This window comes from Saccopteryx bilineata, chromosome 2, assembly GCF_036850765.1.
Source record: "Saccopteryx bilineata isolate mSacBil1 chromosome 2, mSacBil1_pri_phased_curated, whole genome shotgun sequence".
In the NCBI taxonomy this organism is placed as follows: Eukaryota; Metazoa; Chordata; class Mammalia; order Chiroptera; family Emballonuridae; genus Saccopteryx; species Saccopteryx bilineata.
The window spans coordinates 53,561,903-53,581,731 of record NC_089491.1 but is presented as its reverse complement, the minus strand read 5'-3'; the positions used below and the strand labels follow the sequence as shown (position 1 = coordinate 53,581,731).

Here is a 19,829-nt window from a genome sequence, read left to right as displayed (position 1 = left end):
ATAGAATCCTAACACATGTGGCTCTTTCTTCAACCACAGTGAAAACTCAGAGCCACTCACTTAGCTGTCTGTACAGTCAGATTTTGGGTCCATGGATAGCAGTGTCATTAACAGTTCTCTGCTAAAAGAAAGACACAATTTTTACTGTCAAGAGACTCATTCTTTCCATAACTCATTTATCTCTAGAGATTAGATCTCTTTTCTTATACCCTAACATATTTTTTATGGAGACTGAAAGAAATTAGTCCTTCCTATGATGGTATAGTTTGACGTAGCATTCCAGCTCTACCTACCTATAATACCAGCCTCCATACATTTTATCTATCATGTTTTATTATTTTTTTTAATCTTATGATGATTTTTTTATTGGCTTCTGATTTTTTTTTTACTCAGCTACTTTATCAAAAGTGGAAATTTGTTATCATTTGGAGTATTATAACTAATAGGGGTTTTTTTTGTAGCTCTAAATATCAAATTGTTTCTTTTTTTTTCTTTTTTAACCCTAGAATGTTTCCCAAACCCAAAAGCACAAAGATAAATGGAAGAAGTGACAAGGAATATTTACTTCTGTTAGCAACCAAATACTAAATAATTTCTTCCTTTCATTTTATCACTTCATTGCACTGTTCCTATAAAGGATAGTTCAATAGACTACTACTTCTAAGCTTGTAGGCATATGACAAAGGAGGTGTTTTCACTCTGGTTCCTACTTGCTCAAAGGAAGTGTTGCAAAATTCACTGTCCTCTTTAGGTATGTTTGTGGCAAGCCGGGACATTCCTAATAGCAAATTTAAGACATATTATATCAAGTCTAAACAATCCTTATTTAATGACAAAATAACCTAGACATGTTTTCTTTGAATATATGTACCCTGATTTATTAATGTCATCCCACTACCATTAATAAAAATTTATTTTAAAAAAATAAAAATAAAAAATAAACAATCCTTAAAGATGACTACTCCAGAAAGAAGGCAAGCCTGTAACTTATGAGTTAGAAATCAACTGAATTATGAGTCTTTCTCTAGAAAGGATATGCTATGGTCATCAAATTCTGCAGAGTATGGAAGCACTATGTTTGGCTTACTCTACCTAGTGAGGAATCTTCCAACCCTGGTAACAGACCTAAACTCAAAGGCTTTAGCTAATCCAAATACCTTGTTTGCCACTCTGGCCTAGTGCCATATTCAAAAAGAGAGATAGATTTCCAGACTATGTAGGCTCCATCTCATGCCAGACCCCACCTTTCCCCCAGGTTCCTGCCATAATGACCACTGTCTATTCAGCTCCAGATAGTTTAGAGAAGGGAGAGGGAGGGAAACTTAATTTATTCTAACTGACAATTGTCAACTGAAGGCTTTTGTGCTCACTTACGTAAGGGTTTGCTTAAATGTTGGCTAGACTTGTTCTTGCCCTGTCTAGGATTACAGAATTGAGTTTCTTACCTGACCTGAACTGTGTTCAGAAGGATCACATCCAGGTTCTTTTCCATGAGCATTTGTTCAACATTTGGAGACTCCAGGTGTCTCTCCGTTGAAGTTCCAACCTAAAGCATTGATGCTGGGCTCAATTATGTCATCGTGGTGTCTAAATCTTTTAGGAAGAAAGAGAGGCAAAGAAGGTGGAAAGAAGAGAATGAAGAGAAGGGAGGAGAAAAAAAAGGAAAGAAAAGAGGAAAGGAGAAAAGAATAGAAGGCTTCTTCTATTCACCATTTTAAACTACAGTACAGAAAGAAATTAATCAGGATTAAGTTTTTTAAATTGATTCATGTTTATGCTATATAAATGATAACATAACTTATAGAAGGGAAGGGGGATCCCAAATTCCAGACCTATTCCTGTACAATAAATTTTCTTCACTTCTATCATTCATGTCTTCACAAATCATTAACTTCCTCTTTGAAAGAAAACTTCACCATATGTCCAGAATAAGCTTAAGAGATATAAATTGTTGCAGACAATAACAAATGTGAAGGAATTTATTTAACCATTGGGTCCTTACCTCCATCCAGAATACCTGTGTCAGTGTATTGTGCAATCATGTCATTGTGGAATTGCTTATAAAACACTTGTGTTTTCTATAAGAAATTACATGACTTAAGAAGCATTTTAGAGCAAATCTGAAATAGGTCTAAAACTCAGCAGTTGAATATGTAAGTAAAATAAAACAAAGCTCACGTTCCTTCCCCTAATCTTACCCATTCTTTTCCTTTGTCAGACCGAGCCTGGCTGATAGAACCAAGGAAGGTCCAGAAGCTTCAGGAAAAGATTTATTTTGCACTTCAACACGTGATTCAGAAGAATCACCTGGACGATGAGACCTTGGCAAAGGTAGGTCCTTAGACCACAGACCCATTGTCACTGAAGGAGGGGGCCAGGAGCAAAAGAAGCCTGCTGTCTAAAGCAAGAGATATTTCTCAGCAACAACAATTTCTGAAAGTTACTAAAGGTGCAACAATGTTGAGGTGCACATTTTAAAAGGGGGAGTAATGATTATAATAGATTGATTGGAGACTGACGTCCTTAGGGAAGGATGATATTGACAGATCTGAACCCCAGGTATAGGAAAACAAATCGGAGAGTCTGAGGTATTTCATCTGAAAAACAAAAGTTTGAAATAAGGAATCGAGTCTTCAGAATTCATATGTGATACAAGAGGAGACTTTATGGCACTTAGGAGTCAGGTCCGGGAAAAGAGTTAGGAGGAGGTAGATTTTCACACAAAATAAGGAATGACTATAAAATGATGAGGGTTGCTGAACAGAAGGGTAGAGCTTTGTGTGAAGTAATGAGCTCCTGTCATTGGCCATATCCTAATAGATACTGCTTGGTGTTCTCTCGGGTATATTGTAAATGATAGTACTACCCAGAATAGAAGATTAGACTGATTCCTTGTAAAGTTCCCTTCAATTCTAATCTCTTCACTCAAGATTTGCCCTGAGGTTCTTTCAAAATGACAAGTGTCTCGTGGGCAAAAGCAAGCAACATACCATCAGTTTCTTGATTCAGTTTAAGAATAGCGATATTGAAGAAGAGCACTGAGAAAAGTTGTTTACCCAAGTAAAATGATCTTAAAAAGAAACAAAGAATTTTCTAGTAATTTATAGTTAGCAATATTTTAGAGTTTCAAACATCTCTGATCTTTTAAGAATTGGGATATTTTTGAAAGCCAAAATTATTTTGGATTTTTAAGTATCTTTGCTCTCTTAAAAACTGGAGTTTTTTACAGGGCAAGCAATGAGGAAATGGAACTTATTTGTGGTAATGATGTTAGGAATTCTACTCTTTGTTTTTCTTATTATTAAAACCCTCTTGCTCTGCCCTTGAAGATTTTTATTGTGAAAAAAAATGGAAAGACTCTTGGAGATGCTATCAGACAGTAAAATTGAAGAATAAAAGGTATTTAATGACAAGAAAAATAATTAAAACATCGACTATAAGTCAGTTTAATTCTCCTTTTCCCATCTTTAGTGGGAAAAGTATGTAAGTCAACTTTTAAGTTTTTTAGATATAATTGACATTAACATTATATAGTTTTGGGTGTATAGCATAATGATATAATATTTGTATACAGTATATCACAAACTGATCACCACAATAAGGCTAGTTAACGTCCACTCAGTTCTTTTCATACAGAAATAATGTTACAAAGCTGGGGACCAGAGAAAACATTAGAGGAAGGTAATTTCTTGTATAATATTCACTTGATTCAGAAGACAAAGTCTTGCTTCCATAGGTCATGTGTACATATTGAGTTTTGTGTGGAACTTTCCTTGCAACAGTAACCATTTTAATAGGATGTTATTTGAACTAATGTGAAGGGATTGTGAAACAGAATGAAAACTGGGCTCTCATTTATCCCAGCTGTGAACAGTGTAACTTTGGGTAAATCACTTCGTTTGTCTAAGACTCAGATTCATCAACTCTTAGTCACTGGGGTAGAGATGGGTAAATCGCTCAAGTTCCTTATTGCTTAAATGCTTTAAGAATAATGACACCATCGACATATAGGGATATCTTCTCATCAAACCCGCACTCTCCAGAAAGAATAAATGTTTTCTTTAAATCCAAGAAAACTAGTCTACCTTACCACAGAGTCTTCTCATCTTTTCAGATATGCTCCTTTGCCTTCATGGTCATGGAGCTCTTTGGTCTCCACAACACTTCTGAAACAGCGACAATGATTCTGTTTTGTTTTTCTTAAGTGAAAAATGGGGAGGCAGAAAGACAGACTCCCATGTGCGCCCTGAGCAGGATCCACCAGGCAAGCCCCATGGGACAATGCTGTGCCCATCTGGGGCCATTGCTCCGTTGCTCAGCAACTGAGCTACTTTAGCACCTGAGGCAAGGCCACGGAGCCATCCTCAGTGACCAGAGTCAACTTGCTCCAACCAAGCTATGGCTGCGTGAGGAAATGAGAGAGATAGAGGGAGTGAAGGAAGAGGAGGAGGGGTGGAGAAGCAGATGATTGCTTCTTCTTTGACTGGGAATCAAACCTGGAACATCCACATGCCAGGCCAATGCTCTACCACTGAGCCAACCAGCCAGGGCCTGACCATTCTTAATGTATTTATAGACCTCTTAGAGAATCCAGCAAACATTATAAAACCTATCTCTAGAAAAATACACACATACCCAACTGTTCTATTCAAGTCCAGGGGCTCAGGTTAAATGCCCAGTAGTTTGGGATAAATCTGCCTCTGTGTAATGTGCAAAGACTATTTATACTGCCTACCAGTTTGACCCTAAACAAGTATGGTAGGTGCAAGACTCACACATAGTCAGCAGACTTGGTCCTGAAAAAACAGTTTCCTACACACTATCTTATCCAAGAGATCATATGTTTGAGGTAATCACCAATTTTGAAACTACTTCAAAAGATCCAAGTTGGCCAGAGGGGTGGGAAGTGAAGAAGTGGAATACAGCATTCTAAATGATAGGGACGTGATATGGAGGCAAGAAAGTATAAGGTATATTCAAACTATGAATAATAGTTAGATTTGGCTGGATCCTGGACTTGAGAATCCAGGAAATGAGATAACACTGGTCACTTTCACTAAAGCTCCTGGAAACACAGACACACACACAGAGACACACACACACAGACACACACACATTTTTAAGCCCCCTCTGACTAGGGGAGGCAGCCCATCAGTTCTCTGGGTTTTACTTTTCTTGTCTTAGAAATGAATAGGTTGCACTAGATGATCATTAAAGTCCTTCTAGCATAATAATCTTTGACTCAAAAAGAGAAAATCAAGATCTTCTACTGCCTTCCAATGTTCTGTCCAGTGTGGTAGTTTTAAGGACTCTTTAGACATTGTATCATTATGTAAATAGAGAAACAGAATGATTTTACCAAGTCTGGTAGGTTCAAATCAGCAGTCCCTGCACTGTGTAATTTAGTCTAGGATGATAGTCTGGCCCAAAGCGGCAAAATGTACAGTGTTTCTAACGCCTGTGTCCAGAAGTCAAAATTCCTGTCAGGCTTTCTAGTGGGGATCTGTCACCTTGAGATGCAGGTGCTTTGCTGACTCGCTGTGAGGACTGCTCGGGGGCTTAGGAATTTGAAGTGATCATTCTCCTCTCAGTTGAGAATAGCATGAGCATTGACTGCTGTGAGAGGGGAAGGTGGGAGTAAAGCAGTGAATGTTTGAACTACAAAGACTAGCAACAATTCTGTTGCTTGGCCTGTGGGCCTCCTTACTGCAGGTCACTAAATCTGCCATTCTTCTTGCCCTACACGGAGCAGCAGAAAGTAGAGAAAAGGAGTCAATCAATCTAGCTCGTGCCAGGTTGAGTCAATGGCCTCATGGCCAAGGGTTAAGCATAGGTCTACACATCTGTTCACATCCTAGCTTCAGGGGCACATTCCCAGCCCTTCCCTAAGTGCAGCTTCTGGGTGGGGCCATCACTGGAGCCTTCTTTGATGCAATGTTCTCTAGCCCATCAACTCTAGCTCTGTCTCCTGGTGAACCAGAGTGGTAGAATATTGTTAGATAACATATATATAAAATATTTTTCCAGCACTTCTGCAAATATATGCCACATTCCTGAAGGTGTGTTCTTTCCCAAAGCTGGACTGAGAAGTTTGAAGGTAGCACACTCCATAACAACACCTATGTGTATCCAACAGGAAGGCACAGAGAACTCTCAGTGAGTGCCACGCCTTTAATTCACTGCTAAAAACAGCATGCAAATGCTTATGCATTGACATGTACCTACAGGTGCTGCCTCTCCAGGAGTCGCAGGCCACTCGACCCTTCTGGGTGTTTTTAGACCCATAGTCTTTTTTTTTTTTTTTTTTTTTTTTTTTTTTTAATATTGCAGTAAGGTATCTTTTTTTTTAAACATCTTTTTTTTAAATTTTATTTTAATTTTATTTATTCATTTTAGAAAGGAGAGAGAGAGAGAGAGAGAGAGAGAGAGAGAGAGAGAGACAAGGGGGGAGGAGCTGGAAGCATCAACTCCCATATGTGCCTTGACCAGGCAAGCCCAGGGTTTCAAACTGGCGACCTCAGCATTTCCAGGTCGACGCTTTATCCACTGCGCCACCACAGGTCAGGCTAGACCCATAGTCTTATGCTGATAAACTCCTAATTCTTCCAGGATGTGGCTATATCTGTGTGGAGGAGGTATTTTGCTGAAGGTCAGAATTTCTGTCACTCCTCTCTTTTCCTCTACTCCTGGCTGGCCAGAAAGTTACTTGCTTTACACTGGGCTCTCTCTTTTCTATTATTATAAAAAACATTATTCCTTTAAGAAGAGATAACAACAGTGCTATTATTCTCTTTTTCTATTATTATTAAGTAGTCAAGACTTTTTAAGCTCTTGCTGCCCAATGAAGATGCCACACAGTGTCCCTTCCTCCGCAGGGACTAGCCTAAAGTTAGGCCATGTTAATGAAAATGCAATGGAGACCACAGGTTAGCCACGGGAAGAAAATGACCTGGCCGAGAAGAATGGCTGCACCATCTGGTGACAAGTCTGTTCCTTTGAGGCTCATCTCCCCCTCAGATCTGGAAGGCTTCAGCCTTCCCAGGGAAACTGTGACAGGTCACACTGGGAGAGGTACAAGCCAACAGGCTCACTAACTTCTTATTTTCTAAGTCCATCTCTAGCAGAGCAATAACAAAACTGTATCGTCAACATCGAGATGGAAGTTTGTCTTTCTATTATTACAGTGCCAGGTTACTGAATAAAAGCTTAAAAGTGAATGGACTAGTAAAATGGATGTGTTTAGCCTCACTTGTGCCCTGTTTTTATCAGTGCTTCTGAAGTTTCTTATGCTTTGATCAGACTCTTGTTGGTTTCCTGTGTCAGGTTGGAAGGCATCTCGGTGGCCTGGAAGCTCATAGGAGCAAGATCACTAGTTTTACATTCGTATTTCATTTTTTTCAACATCAAATGTACCAGTCAAAATTATGGATTTTTCTTATAAGACTACCCTCTGGAAAGAGGCATAGGATTATTATCTCTTCTCAAACAGCTGTTTTTTCTTCTTGTAGATCCCTGTAGGTATAAGCTAAAGCTTCCTTCTTATAAAAATGCTTGTATAAGAAAGAGATGAGTGTGAAAATGCCTTTTTATGAACCCTCTGTCTACTTCTGCTATGGGGATTATTTAAACATGAAGAAATTTCATGATGATTTGAAAGTGACTACCCCCTCCATCTCCAAGTGCTTCTGGTTCACCTCCCCAGCTGTTTAAAAAGTTATTGAGCCATTAACTGCTGCTGAGGCTGCTCTGAGCTCCCTTTGAAATGGGGGTCCCCCAGCAGTAGTACATAATAATGAGCAGTAAGTGTCTGCCTGCTGCTTGCTCCACCAAGCCCTTCTGGGTTCTGACAAGTGCTGCTGCTGCCTCCAAGTGGCCCTCTGGCCCACCATGCCTCCAGAGTGACGGATGTCCCCATCAGCACTTCTATTTCCACAGCTGATTGGATGCCTTTAAATCAGCCTCTTCTGAGAACACAGAGATGGGGAAGCTCTATGCCTTTCTCCATATTCCTTGTTCAGGGGTCCCAGTGCTCTTTAACAAAGAGCTCTTCTCACTATTCAGCCCATTCTACAGATGGGCAACAGGAGCAGAATCTAAATCCCATAGAACAGGAAAGAATGAGTTTCTGAATGAGATGCCTCTTAAACCCAGTTTAGGCAATAAAGAAGCAAGAGTCCATATTCCTTTTCCAAAACCAAACACACAGTTATCTAGTTCTGCTGCAAATGAACAAATGTTGAAGCGTTTCAGTCCTCCTCTCACACATTTAATTTCCCACACCACTGGTCTCTAAAGGAACAGGAAAGGCTGTTTGAAGAATTGTAGTACCTAGGAGTCTACTTTATGAATCACAGTTTATTAAAAGAACAACTTATTTTAACTGCTATAAGAAAATGAAAATCATTTTGTTGCTTTTTTATTTCAATAAAGGTAAATGGCTGATTTTATATTCACACAGTACACAGAAACTCAATTTTTGGTGCTTGGTAAAGGACTTAGTTGGTTTTTCGCCCTACATCCTCTTTGGCTAACCAAGAACAGCCTTGACTACACTTTTCTCTCCTTGAAGGAAGCATTACCTGTCTCCTGAAAAGGAACTAACTCAGCTACCAGGACTGTTTCAAATAGGATAAAGAATTTACTTTACACTTCTGAAAAACAATTGTCAGTTTGTAAGATTTGATTTTCTGAAGCAGTGTTTCTTAAACTCTATTTAATGGACCTACTACATTCTTATGCTCACGAGATGTTCATTTCAAATGTGGAGTCTAAGCTCCACCTACACTTCCTGGAACAGAATCCTTAGGGGTAGGTCCAGTAATCTGAATTTGTAGGAAGCACTCTGGTGGTTCTTATGCACACTAAAGATTGACAAGCGTTCTAGAGTTCTTTCTGGAAGTTTCAGGAGCTCTGCTCATCAATTCAACTGCAGATGATTATAGAAATCATTCAAAGCCTGTCTGCACTAAATAGCCATTTCAGGGAGAATAGTAATGTATAACAGTGGTACCCAACCTTTTTTGGGCCACGGACCTGTTTAATGTCAGAAAATATTTTCACGGACCAGCCTTTAAGGTGGGACGGATAAATGTATCACGTGACCGAGACAAGCGTCAAGAGTGAGTCTTAGATGGATGTAACAGAGGGAATCTGGTCATTTTTAAAAAATAAAACATCATTCAGACTTAAATATAAATAAAATGGAAATAATGTAAGTTATTTATTCTTTCTCTGTGGACCAGTACCAAATGGCCCATGGACCGGTACCAGTCCACGGCCTGGAGGTTGGGAACTGCTGATGTATAAGAAGTGTTCTGAAATGGTTATAGTCCCCTTCTGTGTGAACCAGCTGATTAAGGGAGCTTGAATAATTTCCCAAGGAACTCTAGTGAAGTAGATACTTGTACATTCTATATCTACAGAAATATTAAAAAGATGCAATTTTCCACCCTGGACCCAAAGTGAGTCTTTCAGAATGGAATTCTGATCATCTTTCTTAAAATCCTTACAAAGACCATAATGTAACTGAGACCATGTGTAATCTGGCCATGCCCACCTCTCCGGCTTTATCCTGGAACATGCTCGCCCACTGTTCACCCACTTCCTTCAGTTCCTCCCAGTGCCCCAAGCTAGTACCATGGCATCTTTGCATATTATTATGGTCCTGGGGCATATTATTAACTCCTGCCCTAGAATCTACTTAGCCCTTACTCTTCCTTCAGAGCCCAGTATAAATGGCATCTTCTGGAGAAGACTTTCCTGGCTGCCAAAAGAAGTCAGAACCACTTCAAGCACCATTCTTCTACAGCACTAACCACAGGTTTTCCATCTGCTTCTGACTGTGTGGCAGCTTTATTCCTATCTGTCTCTCCAAGTTGATTATTAGCAAAAGCAATACCATTTTGTGTCTTCTGCTGTTTATCAGAATGCCTGCTACAAGTTCAAGTAACTCATAATGTTGAACAGAAAACTTTCTTCTCATTCTAAAATTTGACATCCATTTGATAGAAAAAGGTTCCACACTTTTTTATTTCTGTCCCTATCAGTAAATAGCAGTGGAAGTGGAAAGTCTGAACAGCAAACTTCCTTATGTGTTCTAGATTCCTTTATGAATATGTGAACAGCTTTAATCATAATGTTAATGAAAGAGTGGAAATTTCTGATTTCGAAAAGCCATAAAGTAACTAATTACCTATTTCCTCTTTTACTTCAAAGACGGAAATAGATCCTTATTACTAAGTAGGGCAGGGAGCACAGTGAACCTAATTGGTGATAAGATGGGTTTTATTAAATTTAACTTTATCATCACTTTCAAGAGTATGTTTTGGTGAGCTGTATGATCTATCAAGCTTAGCATTTGTAAATCTAGTCTCTATATGAGAATATATCTTATTCCCACAGTAATTGTATCACAATGACATTTTATTCTAAGCCAATTTTGACACTAAATGATGGGTTCTAAGTGTCTGCAAATTATAAGTGTGTTAGAAGTTAGATTTGTTCATCTCCTAAGACCTATATAGCATTTGACAAACTGGACATTTTAAATTATGACAAAACATTGTCTTCTGGGCATTTGAACTCAATATTACATCCTACATGAAATATTATGCATCTCTGCAGGAAAGAATTTGAGAGATGGAGGCAGACTAGTGAGTTTAACAGCAAAGTAGACCAGGCAATTATGAATTATACCTCATATGGTTTAGGTTACACCTTCCTAACATCATCACCTTCCAAAATGAAAAAACCTAATATCCATATCATAACAATCTGTGGGAAATAATAGATAATAATAATATTAGATGACAATTGTGTTTCATGCCTGCAGTGTTCTCAACACTTCCAGACAAATTACCTCATTCAGCCCACACAACAACCCAATGAAGTAGGTACTGTGAGTAAGCCCATTTTACAAATGAGAACACCGAAACACTGCACATGTGGTAGCCACACAGCCATGTCGCTGCTTTGGAATCAGGATGCCAGCTCCATCAGCCTGCCTGCAGAGCACCCACTCCTAATGCTTAAACCAGACTACCTCCCATGCAAACTTTATTTAAGAACAATGAATCAGGAAGCTTGGTCCAGCTTTCTTTCTCTGTCTTTCCTTTTAAAGGATGGGGAGGAGGATGAGCATTTTATTTTGTTTGGTTTGGTTCTAAAGAAAAACCTGAAAGTAAGCCTTCTTTCCTTCTGAACATCTTTTTCCAAAGCCATTTCCCTTCATCTGGGGCCAAGGAGGACACTGATTCAGAAGACAGAGCACTAACGAGCTTACCCCCTTTGTTTCCTTCCCTGTCCCTCCATTCTGCAGTTAATAGCCAAGATACCAACCATCACGGCAGTCTGCAACTTGCACGGGGAGAAGCTGCAGGTATTTAAGCAATCGCATCCAGACATAGTGAATACACTCTTTCCTCCACTTTACAAGGAGCTCTTTAATCCTGACTGTGCCACCGTCTGCAAATGAAGGCAATGACAGAACTGTCTCATAGTCATGGAATGCATCACCATTAAGACAAAAGCAATGTGTTCATGAAGACTTAAGAAAAATGTCACTACTGCAACATTAGGAATGTCCTACACTTAATAGAATTATTTTTCACCGCTACAGTTTGAAGAATGTAAATATGCACCTGAGTGGAACTCCTTTATTTGTTTGTTTGTTTTTGAAATGACCATAAATATACAAATATAGGACACTGGGTGTTATCTTTTTTTTAATTTTATTTGGGTATGTTTTGGGAGACAACTGTTTATAGAATTTTATTGTAGATATATATGAGAACAGAGCGGTACTTTACATGATTACATTTCCTGTTGATTGTTCAAATATAATTTAAGAAAACTCCATTTAATAGGCTTACCTATTTCTATGTTTTTAGATAGTTGATGCATGTATAAATGTGTAGCTTTCTTGGAAAGCACTGTGCATGTATGTAATAAGTATATAATATCTGAGAATATTATATATGACAATTACTTATACATGCACTTGTACTATGGCTTAAAATATCATACCCACTAGCAAAGGAGGTTCAGTCAGGCTCTCTTCTATTATTTCCCTACTGTGTTATATGTTACTTTTATGTTAGACAATCAGAATTTTGATTTCCCAACCAGAGTTTTTATCTATAGTCAACGACAGGATGGTACCGATTCAGAACTAAATCTACAAAGGAATAATAATAACGCACGGCCTCTCTATAAAAACTCTGTTTCTTTCAATGGCATCAAAGCCTTGTCAAGATGGTATATATTGGAGGAAAATTTAAGTATTTGGAGCCATTTTCCTGTTTTCAGAATTAGGCCACAGATAATACTTTTGGACAAAAAAATCCAGGACTTTTTTGACCAAACAAAAGATTTTTACCAGGACACACAAAACACTTTTTTTCTTTGGATTTCAGGTTGTGAAAGGAACTTGATTTTGGTGCTTACTGTGTTTTCAACAGAGAAATACAGTCTGTAGAATATGACCACCAGCAATTTTTTCTAAGAAAATTAGAGTAAAAAAGTAAATCAGGGGCTAGGGTCCCAATTCCATTTCATGTAAACATTTTCTCTCTAACCATTTCTTTTGGCAAAGAAGACGTAGAAAGAAAATAAACAAAGTAAATAAGTAGTTTTTTATAGTGATTCCTTTTCATAAGTTTGTTAGAAGAAAGCAACAATAAAGAGGGAGGCAGGACTTTGTATGTCCTTTAATGTGGAGGATAATTTTTTCCAACTTCAAAATACTGTAGTCAGAAACTATAGCAAAAACTTCTCAGATTAGAAAGAGAGAGTTGAGTTATTCTATGAAACAATGCACCTAAAGCCCAAACTATTTCTTATGCAGTTTGACATTACATTCTCCATCCAGCTTAGAATTTATTTTCTTAGCAACTTTTAAAAGTACAGAATGAAACAGGTGAGATAAGGATTAGAGAATTTAGACTTCCCAATACAAATTCTCATTTCTCCACGTACTCTTCAGTCAAACTGATCACCAAAAGAAGCATAAAGTCTAAGGAATTTGTTCTGCCTGTGCTCTGAGACCTTATGTCTTGGTTTTATTTGATCTAAAATATGATTTTTAAAAAGGAAGGTAAAGGAAAGCTTCGTATATAAAACAATGAAAATTATGGTCCCCTTTAAGTGTTGCCCCACAATCAACTCATGAAGACCAGCCCCTTGTCAAACACACACACATGTGCACACACGCACACCTGCTTTGTAAAGTTTCCATCAGTGGAAACTTTGAGTTCTTGGTCATCTCTTGTGCTAGCCTGAAGTGACATGGTTGAGAGCCGTCTCCACGATGCCATGGAACGCCTCACTGATGATCAAACAGCAGTGCTAGTCTTTGCTTTTAGAAAACAGAGCCTTTTCCCACCTCATGATTGATGAATTCCAAACCAATGGGGAAAAACAAAAAATGCTTTAAAATAATGAATCTCTTTCTCAACTACTGTTATATTCAATTAATTTAACTACATTGAAGCAAATTAACTTCAGTGTCTGTCTAAGAAGACAGCTGTAGACTGCTTATTATGCTGCTACAGGGACTCAATTCTTTTTGGTGTAAATGTCACTCCTGCTAGCTCTTTGTATAAAGAATTAATTCCAAGAGTCATATTTCCTTCTAATGGAAAGATTACTTTACTGATTGCTAGGAAAACAGGGTAATGGAAGGCACTCAATTAAACCAAGCCGTTTCCAAATGCAATGTATGTTTTATAATTGGCTTGTGATAGGCGACGTTTAATGTGTCTACTTGGTGTTTCCCTTTGAGCTTTGAACTTATGTCAAACTTTGTTTTCATTGTTCTGTTGGCCTAGTGTTTTCCATCATCAGCCTGTTATTCCTGCTCAGTTGCAAAGGGGATCATTTGTTTCCTCCAGCTTACCCTAGGGCATTTAAATCGGCTCCATTGATGAAGTGGCTGAGAATTTTTTTTCCTCCCTTGTCCCATGGGTGATATAGGAAAAAGATTGTCCCCCACATTTGCCACAGGAGGTACTGGATTTGAATTTGTGTCATTTCCACTAGTGCAAGCATTTAATTGGGACAGCACAAACCTTTTGAAGCTAGGGGACAGGAAACTGCTAGCGACTAAACTAGAACAGAACAGTGGAGATCAGTACACACACAGCCCTCTTCAGTTGAGAAAAGAGATTTCTGGTTTTGGGGTTTTTTTTTGCCACAGTTGCCAAATCTGTCCATTCAAAGAGAACCACGTCATATTTTCAATGGTAGCAAAGCACTTTTAAAAGCCACCCTTTGAACATCTGCTGTGACTCCATCTCGAGTATTTTGAAATTTTGGTGAGAACAACTCTCTTTACCACGTGCAATCTTTGTCCCTTCCCCATGAACACTCGCAAATGTTCACAACACATTCATGAGAAAGTGTGCACTGGAAAAAAATAACCCATGGTCTGTACTTTCCACATTGTGCTTCGTAAATGACAATCACTGCTTGATGCAGATGTTGCACTGTATCCACTCAGGGATGTTTTATTTAAAAAATAAAATAAAAGGGTACATTCAGAAGGAGGGGGAAAAAAACAGGAACATGACAACAAAATGTAAAATGGCATAAATTATGCCAAAGAGAGAACCCCTCTGACAAGGCTTTCAGCCCGACGAGGAGTAACTTCATGTTGTAAACTGAATTTACTTGTACTGTTTGGATTGCTGACAAGTTGCTCATGAGTAAGGACAACTCAGTCTTGTTTTCTAAAATCTTCTAAGAGCCCAATAATCCAGACGCTCCATTTACAAAACTATTTATCTCTCCGTGAACCCTAGCTTCCTATACAAGGCCCGAGTAAGAAAAAGACAGCAATCTTAGCAGTATTACATTAACCTGACAAGGGAGGTGAGGCTGTACTTGTGGCCTGCAAAAGACAGCTAATTTTGGAAGGAATATGGGTGGGGGGGAGATCACAAATTCACCTAACATCTCACATAGACCCCTCCTGTCCATAACCCGGATCATCCTTGTGTCCCTTTTTTTTTTGCAGCTCCCTTACCCCCAAAGACTAAAAGCTGAAACTGGAGATGTACTCTACAAACATACCCTTCCTGGATTTCTTTTGTTTTAATACTGTCTTTAGGTTCCTGCGCTAAAAGACCACTGATTTTTTTTTAGGGGGAGAGGGACAGAGAATACAGTGGTCTCTTGGGTAATTAGACTCTTTTGATAGAATCTAAGAGAACCTAAATTATAATGAACTCTGAATATTAGCAAGAGGTACCAGGGAGACATCAGTAGTGTTTTCTATCATCGCCGCCTTGTTCAACACATAACTTCACAGCAGTCAAGCTGAACTGTTTGTAGAAAATCATGCCCATGGATAGTCATCTCACGCTTCCTCTCTCCAATCCCATGTGTACCAGGCTTGAATAAAAAAACAATTCTTGTATCCCAATGTAACCAGCATTTTTAAAAAAATGTCAGATGCAAATCATGTGAGTTTTGTTCCATATTCTTTGTGTTCGTTTATTATAGATGCAAGAAAAACTCTACTTCTATTGGAAATGAGACGAAATAATGGTTCCTCTCTTTTTCTCTATAAACTTTTGTTTCCAAGGAAGTTAGAGCAATTGACAATACACTCAGGCAAGGATGTCTGTGCCCTGACTGAACCACCATTCAATAGACCAGCAATAAGTCTAAAGTGTGCATCTGTAGTGAAACTTTGCACTAAGTCCCCTGTATAAAGAGGAGATAGAAGCCCACCATCTGCTTTAGATGACATGGTATTTGATTTTCTATTTCTAACTGTTAGTACAAGCAGCAACCTGATATAGGAAAACCATGTAGGTCTTTAGTTAAGAGCTGACAACCATTTGGGTGAGGAGGTTGGGGGAGGGGTGAATAATCTGCTAAAGCTGCAGTGTGGCCGAAGCTTCTGAACCTTATAGTCTCTTGAGCTGTAAATGATGTCAGTTGATTTCAGAGCTTAGTGCAGTCCCAACAAACTTACCTCTGCGTAGAAGAGGGCTCACAGTTTGCAACCTCTGGTTTAAAGCATAGTTGAATTTGGGGGCCTGTTTATGGCTGGAGAAGTCTGGCCAGATATAATTCTGAATGATATTAGGGTGGGGAGTGGAGATTTTGCCCTCTTGATAACCCATTTGGCTTCTATATTTGACTATCACTACTAGAGGGTACAGTAAGAGGTTAGTTGATAAAACAGCAATCCAAAAATGAAAACAATTTAATGATGGCTTATAAAAGACACTTCTATTTTTCTTGCCCAGACTCCCAGCTCATAGAGCCAGGTGGCTAGATTTCTTGCCACATTTGTTCCGAAAGTCAAATGCATGATTTTCATGCTTTAGGGTTTCAATGTATTTCTTTAAATGTGTGGCTTCAGTACCTGCAACCAGTTTTTATTTTCCCTTGTCTGTATCTAAAGAACTTACTCTAGAGTCATGACAATTAGTCCTCCCTTGTTCTGAAGTGCGGGACCATGGATTCCTATGCAGCAGATGGAGGCTGTCTGTTTGTGCACTTTTTTCCTACGCTGCTGCAATTCCTCCGAAGTGAATTGGCCATAGTGAATATGCCTCCTGCATGACTGTGAGCATGACCTCCAGTGGATCAGAAAAAGCAGCTCAGTGATTGTTCTTATGGCCAGAAATAAAGCACAAGGTTACGGGAATTGAATGAACCCAGTTGAGAGAAGTGCAGCGTGTCTGCACCGCAGCTGGGCAGCACGATCCTTGTATGAAACTATTCTGTTCCGGCAGAGCTGATGGAGAGCGTTTGCATGCCTCCGTCGCGGCCAAATGCAGACACACACTAGGTATGTCTGGAAAGCTACAGATCCCACATCCAAGCACAGTACCGACCGCTCCATCTGATTACCACACACACGAGAATGAAAACTACGCCCACAGAAAACTGAGTATGTATTGTAGAAATGTAGAGGAAAAATAAACATATTTTTTCAAATGTAATTACTTTTAATATATGCTTGTGGAAGGTCTAATACGATGTATGCTGTCTCTGTAATTTTTGCTGTAAATAACCGGAGACAGTGGGATACACTGATTTTTCTACGTCTCTGTTTAAGCATAAGACTTTGTAACAATTTTTTTAGAGGGGGAAGAAAAACAACAAAGAGCAAATATGTACTTGCTTCCTTTCTGCGTGTTGTGTATGTACTTCTCAGAAAGTGGTTGTAACAGTTTAAGCATCTGGACGGGTCATTGGTGTTAACTGTATGCTTCTTTGTGTAATACAGCAGAGAAAGGGACAGGGATGTCAATTAAATCTGCTCCAAAGAATTTGCATTGAAGATTGGCCTAACACCTGCAAATTCTACCTGAACTAGACAATATGAAAAAGGAAGTTAAAAAAAAAAATGTTGCCTGAGTAAGTCATCTTTCCTTGTAGCAATGGCTTTGTCTAAATCCTCCTCTGCATGAAATAGCTTAAGGAAAACAAACTCTGCTTTCTGATGAACAAAATATTTTTGTACATGTTTATTTCTTATTAATAACCTGAGGTCAGACTACTGATTCGCTGAAGCCATAACTGACCTTCACCAAATAAATGCTGTAAAGAACCGGGGAGGGTCAGGAGACTGAGAGGGAGGAAATCAAAGGTGTCATGAGCTGTAACAACACAGGTAGGAGCAAGTCTGATGAACCTGATGCTTTTCCTGCATCCCAAATGTGACTTTAAAAGGCTAGTATTTTATGATGATCGATTTATAATAATAATAATAATAAAAAGATATTTAGATTTAAATGAGACTTTCCAGTATTTTTGAAATCCCTGACAATGCTTCCTTGCTTTTAGGATTGAGAGAAATGATTTTCATATACTCCCAACTTTCAGAGGTTTAATGTTTTTACCTTAGCTCCGGCCTACATGTATAAAGTGAAGAGCTACTCCAAGTCCTCCAGCGGTTAAAACCACAGGCTGTGGGGACTTGGCTGTACCTACCAACCATGACTGCACCCTGCGGAGCCACGTGCGAGTGTGCAGGGGGCCTCTCTTACTAGTCTGCACATTATTGTTGGCGATGCACAGAAGTTGCATTGCCAAATGTACGTAACGTAAAAAGTATTCACTCTAAAAATCATAATAATTATACTTTTTTTTTTTTTAAGAATAATGCCTTCTAGAGTCACCACTGACTTTTCTGGAGCTTAATTACATTATTACAGTGTATTATGATTGCCCTGTAGAGGCGAAAGGCAAACTACAAATAAACCCAGTGACATCTATAGTTTTAAGATCTACAATTTTCTGATCTCTCTCTCCTTGTTTAATATATAAGCCCTAATTTCTGTGTACGTGAGTTAAACTGCAGCCTGAGTCATTTAGGAAGTAAGCATTGAGTTTGTTTTTTGTTTTTTTAATTATAAATATACTAGAATAAAACAGCACTCCCTAACAATTAAAAAAAATTTTATATTACTTTAGAATGTAATAGGTTTTGTCTTTATTTTATGTCCTGTAAATTATTAGTTGAATACTGTTAGCATTCCCTGATAATGCACACATGATTTCTGAATGTTTTCTGTAAATGACAATCAATGTTTATGAAGTTCCCTCTAATGCTGAAAAAAATTAAAAGAAGAAAAAAAACTACTTGCCTACTTGTTTTCTTTCCCCCCCACACAGAACAAGGAGGGGATGTAGAAGATAGGTATAGACTGAGCTTTGAAATACATTAAACTACGGATACGTACCTACACAGTTGCCCCTTTCCCAGTATATAATGGAATTTTTTTTTCTGAAAATTCTTCTTTCCTCATGGATCTGGTTTTAGTTAGAAATGCTTATTGAGAAAAGAAGCAGACTTCCTTCTAGCCAAAGAGCTTACCAAGTTGCAATTAAAATGAGAGCAGCATCTCTCAAAGATAATAGCTCTTCTTCTCTAGAGCTTTCATAAAAGGCAGCCCCAGCTAGCAGAGCCATAAGCAACACCTCTGCAAAAACTGCTTAAATAAATTCCAGCAGGTTTGAAATAGGCGTGACAAGCCTGACCAGGCGGTGACGCAGTGGATAGAGCGTCAGATTGGGATGTGAAGGACCCAGGTTCGAGACCCCGAGGTCGCCAGCTTGAGCACGGGCTCATCTGGTTTGAGCAGGGCTTCCAAGCTTGAGCCCAAGGTCGCTGGCTTGAGCAAGGGGTCACTAGGTCTGCTGTAGCCCCCCAGTCAAAGCACATATGAGAAAGCAGTCAATGAACAACTAAGGAGCCACAACAAAGAATTGATGTTTCTCATCTATCTCCCTTCCTATCTGTCTGTCCCTCTCTCTGACTCTCTCTGTCTCTACCACACAAAAAAAGAAAAGAAAAGAAAAGAAAAGAAAAGAAAAGAAAAGAAAAGAAAAGAAAAGAAATAGGTGTGACAACCCCTTCATCAGATGAAAGCTTTCAAGTAATAATTAATGATTAAGTCTTTAGGTCTGATTTTTTTTTTTTTAAACAAAGCATCACCAAGCTGCTCCACCACTATAATCAATGCCCACCAACAGTGGTGGGATTCAAATAATTTAACAACTGGTTCTCGGCCCTACTGACTGTTTTAAGTATAAAAAAAGATATACCAAAAGGTAGTTTATTATTTCATGCATTTAATACTTAAATAAGAACAATAAAAGAGGTATACAAAACTAGATTATATAAGAGTTTTAAAATATAAAATAATATCTGACAAAAAACAATAAAACTGTTATTTAAGATTTTTTCATATTTCTTTTTGATTGGAATCCTCACTTGCAATGTTTTTCGCCTATGGATGGATTGAACATTACTACAGACAATTTGAATATGCTGTTGCACATTTGAACATTAAAAAAGAGTAAGG

The 19,829-nt window shown here is 38.5% G+C and overlaps 1 protein-coding gene across 2 annotated transcripts in view; it reads left to right on the top strand.

Annotated features, from left to right (window-relative positions):
* The window catches only part of RORB (RAR related orphan receptor B), a 196,840-nt gene extending 178,730 nt beyond the window's left edge, over nt 1-18,110 (top strand). For both annotated transcript variants that reach the window (XM_066257082.1, XM_066257081.1), the window contains exons 9-10: nt 2,219-2,331; nt 11,318-18,110. In XM_066257082.1, the coding sequence (XP_066113179.1) occupies nt 2,219-2,331; nt 11,318-11,473 (269 nt within the window). In that variant the 3' untranslated portion in view covers nt 11,474-18,110. The remainder of the gene's footprint in view (nt 1-2,218; nt 2,332-11,317) is intronic.
* Nucleotides 18,111-19,829: the final 1,719 nt, after the last annotated feature.